The sequence below is a fragment of the Colobus angolensis genome, unplaced genomic scaffold (assembly GCF_000951035.1).
Source record: "Colobus angolensis palliatus isolate OR3802 unplaced genomic scaffold, Cang.pa_1.0 Scaffold259, whole genome shotgun sequence".
Classification (NCBI taxonomy): Eukaryota; Metazoa; Chordata; class Mammalia; order Primates; family Cercopithecidae; genus Colobus; species Colobus angolensis.
This window is the reverse complement of record NW_012115810.1, coordinates 2876679-2885893: the sequence shown is the minus strand read 5'-3', so window position 1 is coordinate 2885893 and position 9215 is coordinate 2876679. Positions and strand designations below refer to the sequence as shown.

The 9215-nt window shown below is 36.3% G+C and overlaps 1 protein-coding gene across 3 annotated transcripts in view; it reads right to left on the bottom strand.

The window, feature by feature from the left end:
* The window catches only part of FAP (fibroblast activation protein, alpha), a 74384-nt gene extending 65432 nt beyond the window's left edge, over window positions 1-8952 (bottom strand). The window contains exons 1-3 of one of the 3 annotated variants that reach the window (XM_011947093.1): window positions 8542-8952; window positions 7119-7296; window positions 6705-6789 (exon numbers count right to left, since the gene is read on the bottom strand). In XM_011947093.1, coding sequence (XP_011802483.1) covers window positions 6705-6789; window positions 7119-7124 — 91 coding nt within the window. In that variant the 5' untranslated portion in view covers window positions 7125-7296; window positions 8542-8952. Of the gene's footprint in view, window positions 1-6704; window positions 6790-7118; window positions 7354-8541 lie in introns of those variants that run through there. The other 2 variants (XM_011947092.1, XM_011947094.1) reach the window with 2 other exon arrangements.
* Window positions 8953-9215: the final 263 nt, after the last annotated feature.

Below are 9215 nucleotides of genomic sequence, written 5' to 3'. Positions count from 1 at the left end.
GAATTTGTCAGTGAAGCCATTTGAGCTTATGAAGTTTTTTTTTTTTTTTTGGTGGGAAGTTTTAAAATTACTGATTCAATCTTTTTTGGTGTTATAGTACCATTCATGTTTTCTGTTTCTTCTTAAGTATTGGTAGTTAGTATCTGTCTATGTGCCTATTTCTATCTGCCTATTTCATTTGTTATCTGATTTTGTTTTGCTTTTGGTGGGGGGTGGGGAGACAGAGTCTTGCTCTGTTGCCCAGGCTAGAGTGCAATGGCACGATCTCAGCTCACTGTAACCTCTGTCTCGCAGGTTCAAGCAATTCTGCCTCAGCCTCCTGAGTAGCAGAGATTACAGGTGTCTGCCACCACTGCTAATTTTTGTGTTTTTGTAGGGAGGGAGTTTCTCCATGTTGACTAGGCTGGTCTTGAACTCCTGACCACAAGTGATCCTTCGTCTTGGCCTCCCAAAGTGCTGCAATTACCACCACGCCTGGCCTGTTATCTGATGTTTTCTTTTGTAACATACAATTGTTATCTCCTGTTCCTTAAAAAGTCCTAACATATCTGTTTTTCCACCAAGTATAAATCATAACCTGTATTCAAAATTTTAATTTAGATACTAAATAATACTATTTTTATTATTAATGGGAATAAATATTAATAAATATTGTAAGTTATTGTGTTCTTACTGCATAATATTAGTCAATTAAGAAGGATACTGGAAATGAAAAATAAGTTCTTGGTTCTCTATACACGAGAAATAAATTAAAAAGAGACTGATTGGGGGGAGGGGGGAGGGATGGCATTGGGAGTTACAACTGATGTAAATGACCAGTTGATGGGTGCTGACGAGTTGATGAGTGCAGCACACCAACATGGCACAAGTATACATATGTAACAAACCTGCACGTTGTGCACATGTACCCTAGAACTTAAAGTATATAAAATTTAAAAAAAGAGACTGATTAGTATTTGATTAACTGTCCTATGAGAAGATCGTTTTATTACATGCCTACTGTATTAATTATTGCTTTTTTTAAAATTATACTTCAAGTTCTAGGATACATTTGCAGAACATGCAGATTTGTTACATAGGTATTATATGTGCCATGGTGGTTTGCTGCACCCATCAACCCGTCTTCTACACTAGGTATTTTTCCTAATGCTATCCCTCCCCTAGTCCCCCCACCCCCCAATAGGCCCCTGTGTGTGATGTTCTCCTCTCTGTGTCCATGTGTTCTCATTGTTCAACTCCCACTTATAAGTGAGAACATGCAGTGTGCGGTTTTCTGTTCCTGTGTTAGTTTGCTGAGAATGATGGTTTCCAGCTTCATCCGTGTCCCTGCAAAGGACATGAGCTCATCCTTTTTTACGACTGCATAGTATTCCATGGTGTATATGGGCCACATTTTCTTTATCCAGTTTATCATTGATGGGCATTTGGATTGGTTCCAAGTATTTGCTATTGCGAACAGTGCTGCAATAAACATACATATGCATGTGTCTTTATAGTAGAATGATTTATAATCCTTTGGGTATATACCCAGTAATGGGATTGCTGGGTCAAATGGTATTTCTGGTTCTGGATCCTTGAGGAATCACCACCCTGTATTCCACATTGGTTAAACTAATTTACACTCCCACCAACAGTGTAAAAGCATTCCTATTTCTCCACATTCTCTCCAGCATCTGTTGTTTCCTGACTTTTTAATGACTGCCATTCTAACTGGTGTGAGATGGTATCTCATTGTGGTTTGGACTTGCATTTCTCTAATGACCAGTGATGATGAGCTTTTATTCACATGTTTGTTGGTCACATAAATGCCTTCTTTTGAGAAGTGTCTGTTCATGTCCTTTGCCCACTTTTTGATGGGATTGTTGTTTATTTTTTTTTTCCTTGTAAATTTGTTTAAGTTCTTTGTAGATTCTGGATATTAGCCCTTTGTTAGGTGGAGAGATTGGAAAAATTTTTCTCCCATTCTGTTGGTTGCCTGTTCACTCTAATGCTAGTTTCTTTTGCTGTGCAGAAGCTCTTTAGTTAAATTAGATTGCATTTATCAATTATTGCTGTATTTTATGGCTCAGTTTGACTCTCTCTGGTTCTTAAGTCCTGATTCCACACCTCTGGCTCAAACTTTTGAATCTGGTTTTCAAGGTATATCTATGACTGGATGTTCTCGTCGAAGTTGTAACTCAATTTGCTTTGGAAATCTCAGACAGGTAAACGCCTCTCCATTATGAGAATCATACAAAGATTTGGATTTCTTTTTAAATTATTTAGAATTTGGCAAAACTCAAACGGAGTTTGCCAAGATTCATCTGTGATTTTAAAATTCACGTGCAAATTAGAGAACTATAAACTGCAAACTTGATTTCTTTATCTTGACTTAAAAACTCTTTTATATTCATGAACTTTCTGAAACTTCTCCTTAACCTTTTAGACTTTCCCATATTTTCTCAATAAGAATAGTGAAAAAGTAAGCTTAAAACTCTTAAGATGTTTGAGGGAATCTGTTTCACAGACTGAATGTTGGTCCTGGGAAAATATTTTAACCTTACAACTTACATATTTATATCTCCTTTGAAGATGATTTTATCTCGCTTATATCTTATTTTACCAAAGGTGATTGTTGAAGTTATAGTAGTAACAGAATACTAATGGTAATAACAACAACAACAATGAATTTCTGACTAAAATTCAGACTTCCCAAATGATATTTCTTCTTAAAAAATATTGATCTCTGTTCTATCCAAATTGTCTGTGGCCTTCACATATTTTCTTCAATGCATTATAAAAGGCAGGACTCAGCTAAATAATCACTACATATTATATATATATGTGTGTATGTATGTAGAATCACAATTACATATGCATATACATATTCTCCTTATTCATTTGTTTAAATAATTTTGGCCTCATAGCTCTATCAGTTTCCTTTTGGTTTCCTGAACTTCCCAAACACTTTTCTGATATTCAGCCTCCTAAATAGCTGGGACTATAGGTGCATGCCACCATGCCCAGCCAATTTTCATATTTTTTTTAATAGAGAAAGGGTTTCACCATGTTGCCCAGCCTGTTCTCAAACTCCTGGGCTCAAGGAATCCTCTCATCTTGGCCTGCTGAAGTGCTGGGATTACAGCCATAAGCCAACACAGCCACCCACCCTTTCCTTTTTTACTCTCACTTAGCCTTATTCTCCATTCCTCCACCCTTCAACTTCTTATATCTTTCTTCTTTCCTTTTGTTTTGCTTTTGCCCTAGAGCTATCAATGTTCTGTATGAGTTCTTCAGACACAAAAGTTTCTGAAACATTTGTTGTTTTTGGTTAAAAAAAAAAGTTGGGGATAGGAACGGGGATGATATTCTGGGATAAAAGCTCTCTACTGTCAGAATTAAGACATTTTTGAAATTGAAATACATCACACAGAATGGAATAGTTGCTATTGTTGAGTGTATAAGTATGTATTCTCAACATGGAAAACACAGATGCAAAATGCTAGCTATCATTTACTACATGTTAGAAATTTTAGAAAACTAGTAACTAACATTTGTTGAGTATTTGTTCATCATCATGTGGGGAACTCTATACTGAAAAGAATCTGAAACGAGGTCAAATAGCTCCTACAATTTCTTTCTGTAAGCCACGGAGGAATGGTACAGGTATTCAGAAAATATAAATCATGAATCAAGTTTGTGTGGAATTTACCTGCAAAATTCCGCAACCTCTGTAACTTTTCACTTCTAGTTTTTTCCTTTTGTAACATCTGTTAAATCTCTTGAAACAAGAAAGTATGTATGTTTGTCTTTGGGGTGAACAAAAATAAGGGGAAGTCAAGGAGCCTTAGTTCCCACTCTCAGCCTTGTTGCATATTCACACAGGAAGAGGAGTGATGCTTGTGAAGAAGAACCTCAAAGGAAAAAGTGACTGGAGGTAAGAGAGAGGAAAGGAGTCGGTTGAAAGAGTGTAAGCTGAAGACAAGGACAACCTGGGAATAAGGGGTAGAAGCTCATGTGTGTTTCACACTTTGGCAAAACCAAAAAGGGAATATGTTACAAGTTTTGAAAGAAGTTTTTCCTTATAGTTAATATTTTGTAAGTGAGCTAAATGGATTTTCTCGTTTCACTACTACATTTCATATTTGTTCCTACAGTCCAGTTTAATTATTCCTAAACGCTTTTAATCCTGAGGCTGGTTCTCCTGGGATGAAAGAGCCTTTCTCTTTTTTTTTTTCTTTAGACCTGGTGTGAACTAACAGAAATCCTTCTCAGGTGTCTGTGGTGTTGACCATGCATCTTTAGGTGCAGAAAGCACTGGATTCTTACTCCCCACCTTGCAGAGGAAATTCTAGACTGTTGCACCTCCATATCCTCAGCAACTGGCATGATGATGGGCAGGGAGTTAGTAGGACTAATACACTAATATGTAAATGAGTGAATGAACGTTTCCTGAGTGTGACTTTAAGTTTCTCAGAAGACTGTTCATACACTGGTTCATGAAATTCTGGGCTGAGGATACGAGGGCACCTAAGGCAAATCTGAGGTAATGGGATTTCTGATGAAGTGTGAGAAGGAGGCTAAGTAGGAGTTCACTTGGCTTTGAATTCTCTGTTCTTTTTACCTCTTCCTCCTTCCCTTTCCTGCCTTGCCATCTCAGATCCTATTCTCATAGGCACTGGGCAGATGTGAGAGTGAGGACTGGTCCTGGCACTCCAGACGGGAGATGATTGACGAGTGAGATGTGAGAAGAAAGGAGGAAAGTCAGGAGGAGGCCACCACTCCTAACTTCAGGGCTGCCCGTGGTACTGACTTGCCCAGGTCCTGCCCAGGAAAGTAGGGGAATGACTAGTGCCATTCACAAGCTATTTAGCTGACATTCTAAGAAGTTATTCAGCAAATTTAGAACAGAAGGAGAATGATATAGTGGATCAAAAAACAGTAGTTCTCACCTTAGTTATGATTTTTCTATTTCTGAATGAGTACTCAAATTTCATTGAGTACTTGAGTTTAATTTCATTATTTCACCCTATCAAGAAATCACTTTATTCTTAGAATTTTCCTATTAGTTGAAAACAGAGAATTGTATTATAAATTACACAGGACTTTTATACTGTATATAGTTTATAACATATATTTATATGTAAGCTATACATAACTAAACTTGGAAAGAGGGTAGGGATTGAGATTATATGTGATCACACAAATATCTGTGTATGTGTATCTCTATACATCATTTGTAAATATGTAAATATAACGTATTTCTTTTTAGAAATTATAGCTTGAATTCCATAGTGAAATGGATCCTTCCCTGTGGACATGGAGGCAAGTGCCCTATAAAATTAACAAACTTTTGTTCCAAGAACATTTATTTCTGAGGGTGCACAGTATCAATTTCAAGGTTGAGTTTCTTTAAAAATCAGGAGCTAATTTTTAATGCATTAACATTCAAAGGATCTATATGACCTAATCCACTACCTGACAACTGCTAGTATGAGGGAAATGTGGCCCCAAGGCCACTAGTTGAGAGACGGGTCTGAAAATAATTTTAACATGAAAATTTATGAAAGATATGTACACTCACTACATACCTCTCAACAGCCTAAGAAGAATCTTGTGCTGTCAGAGAACAGAAACAAAGACTGAAATGAACACTGAAGATATAAGCTGACTTCATCTTATGAGTTCACCTATTCTATTTTGTAATTCTGTGAAAATCTCATGATTATTTTCAATTTTCCAAAACATTTTTCTATGTTCTTTTTAATAGCAATAGTTATTCAGGACTCATACATTCTTTAGCTGAAGTTATTTTATTGATCTTCATTTACTACCAGTTAACTTTTAACCAAGATATTTCCCACATTTCTTATCATAAACTTTTAGCATTTATTAGTACAAATTTTTCCCCTTTTTCTAGACACAAAGACATAAGATCTGTTATTACTGGATTTTTTTTTTCTATTTTAGAAGCTTGAGTTTCTCTTCATAAATATTTTCATAAAAAGCTATTCCCCTAATATCACTGGATTATCTAGCAACATAGTCCTACTTTATATTTAAACTAGCTCTGATATCAGCCTATAGTACCTTCCAATTTTTAGCAAAGTGAGATCAATGTCAATCTAAGCCTTTTTTGTAAAAGGATACAATTTATGACTGATCATAATGCTTGCTTAACAATGTTTAGTTTTCTAATTTGATGTGCAGTGCTACTACATCTAAAACAACAACTTTGCTTTTTCTATACAGCTATTCCTGAGATCTGTATTCTCAACTTCCTCCCTAAATTTTTGGAAAGACAATTTAGTAATAAAAAAAGTCCATAGATTCTGTTTTAACTTTTCCATTCTTACTCATTTTTACTTTCCACGAGACAAACCTAATAATGAAAAGCAATGTTAGTTAAAAATGTTGTCTCTAAAGGCCTGTCAAAGCTTGTATTTAGCATATATTTTTGGGGGTTGTGGGGGTGATGCAGCATAGTTCTTAGGTTTTTCTATTGCTGAAATAACACTGTAAATCTCTTCCTACCCATGCCTTAAATTCCTCAGTATTTCTGGTCTTGCACAACAACATATCTGTGAGCTTATATGTCTTCTTAGAAATAACAGACTTACTTTGGAACATAAGCACTTAGGAAATGTTCAGCCACTTGTGATCTTGCATTAGTACATTTTCCAAGCTATTCTAGGCAGATAGAGCAAATCAGAGAAAGTTCTTACCTCTTGAAGGGCGTAAGACAATGCACATCACCAATAAGGCAAGCACAGCAGAGGTGGCAACTCCAAATACGATTTTTACCCAAGTCTACATAAAATAAAGAGAATTAGGCATACACATAGTTTCTGCTAAATAGTAGAAATGGCAAGATTTTGTTTACACCTAAATCCTATTTCTCTCGCCCCACAAAGCTTTTGATTGTCTTCCACTGATCCGGCTATAATTGCTGGAATTCTTCCAGCTCTGCAGGGACAAATGTTTCTACAGTATATGTGAACAATTTTCCAATCCCAACCCATTCAGGAAGTAAATACGTATGTACAAATCCTCACCTTTTAAACAATAGAAAACTCTGATCACGTTCAATCCAGCCAACCTTAATTTTTTTAATGATACTTGAGGTTGCTTATACTAACCTTCATTTTTCCAGATGTTTTTGAAAGTTAGCTAATTCTGCTTCAGAGCGTGGGTCACTGGATCTGTGAAAACCGTTGAAAAGGACCAAGTCTGTCTTTGTAGTTGGAAGCTGAAGCCAGGACAAGGTTTTTTTCTTTCCACGGACTTTTGAATACCGTGCCAAGTTTCAAAAGATTTCTGTAAAATTAGAAACAGATTTTGGGGGCGTTCTTGGCCCTCACATGAACTGTGAGTGACTCAGGGGAGGTTTTATAGCCTTCTCATCCTTGTAAATTCTACACCAACATCTGCTTACGTTGACATACAGAGGTTTTTATTTTTTCTTTTTTACAAGTACAGGTTTATGTTGCATTTTCTTCTAGAACTCACTGAGAGATCGCTTTAGAGAGTCACTGAGTTTTGTATAACATTTTTATTTGCCACTAAAAGATGAATTTAAAATAATGAAACTTGCAGGTCTGTACATTAAACATATATCTACTTTTTAACAGAGGAAGAACATTGAAGCCGCATAAGATTTTGTGAGAAATGCACCATATAACTGCACTTTTTTTCCTCTGGAAGATTATGAGGTATTGCAGACAGAAATGTTTTTCTTTCAGCACAATTTCTTTGTCCATATAGCACCATATGCACTTTCAGTAAATACAGAAGTTTAAAAATTCAACTGTCTAAACCCACGGCTGCTTTACTTTAAAGAAATAAAATGCCATCTGGTGAAATTTAGTATGGGTTAGGTGTGTATGCACAGGCTAGAAAGATGGAAAGATCAGTAAGAATAATTTACCAGCAGACCTTTGGAAGAATGGAAATGGCTTTACAAGAGTGGTATTTTTGCTTTCCTCTCAGAATATCTTCTGAGAGAGGAGAACATTTAGTAATTATAAAGATTTAAAAATAAATAAAAAAGCATCTGAAAAGAGAAGTAAATCTTATGTACAATTTCATTTTGGCTAAATCTACATAATTCCAAAGAAATTGGTCATCTTGACAGATTAGTAAAATGGTTGACTGAATTAAAAAAAATACACATACAACAGTTTCTTGGAGTGTTCTGTCTGTTTTAATGCAATTCACTTGGATAGATTTTGTGGTTCCACGTAAACACAGTTGTTAAATCTACTGTGTCCTTAATTTTTCCACTAATGGTTTTCTTTTTTGGAAGTTTATAATGTTCCCAACCTGATTAAAACACTTCATGGCAACCTTTCTTGGATTGTACATGAAAGGTAATGGGGAAATGTTACCAAAACATGTTGCTGTTTGCCTTAGTCAACTTGTCTGGCTACCATGGGACACTTTCTCCAGCAAAGAGCAGGACAGTGGCTTGTGAACTTCCTTTCAGACATTCTCCAGACATCCCTCCCTGAATTCCAGCCTTATGAAACTTCTGTTGAGGAAAATGAGTCATTAGGCACTTACTGGCAGAGAACTGTGTTCCTCGTGGCTTGGGGCTGGGCCCTCTCCTTTGCTGTTGGTGGAGTCACCTCTTTACAAACTGAAGTAATCATTAAGAGTAATATCCAAGGTGTGCTATACACTTGTAGGTATCTCCAAGTGATTGTGAAATCCTCAGATCTGAGATAAAAGCCAGCAGCCAGGTCCTGAATGAAGTGTTTCTCTGTAAGTCCTCTCAGATTGATTATCTTCTCTGGAACACACCGTGTTCTCAGAAGTTCTGTCCTAGCCTGCCAAAGCCCCAGAGTACACAGGTACTTTTTAGTGGGTGATTTCCAAGACTTTACATTGTAGAAAGAAACTATAATAAATTATTAGGGTGTAATTAAAAGACCATGCTGAGAGCATATTAGCTCTAGCAATTAAGAATGCACTGACATGTGACTGGTCTGAGCACCACTTAGGATTCTGTGACTGTGTGTGGGTGTCCGCAGGATACTTATTTAACAGGCACTATGAAGAAGTTGGAGTGCTTTAAGACACATTTAAGTTGCAACTATTAGTAAGGCGGGGAAATGATGAGAGTGAAACAATGTCTGTTTAAGTTTTTTTTGTTTTTTCCTTGGAAGGTTGGGTGAGTCAAGCTGTAACTTCTGGAAAATTCTTACTAGTTTGAAATGTTTTAAGAAAAATGAGAC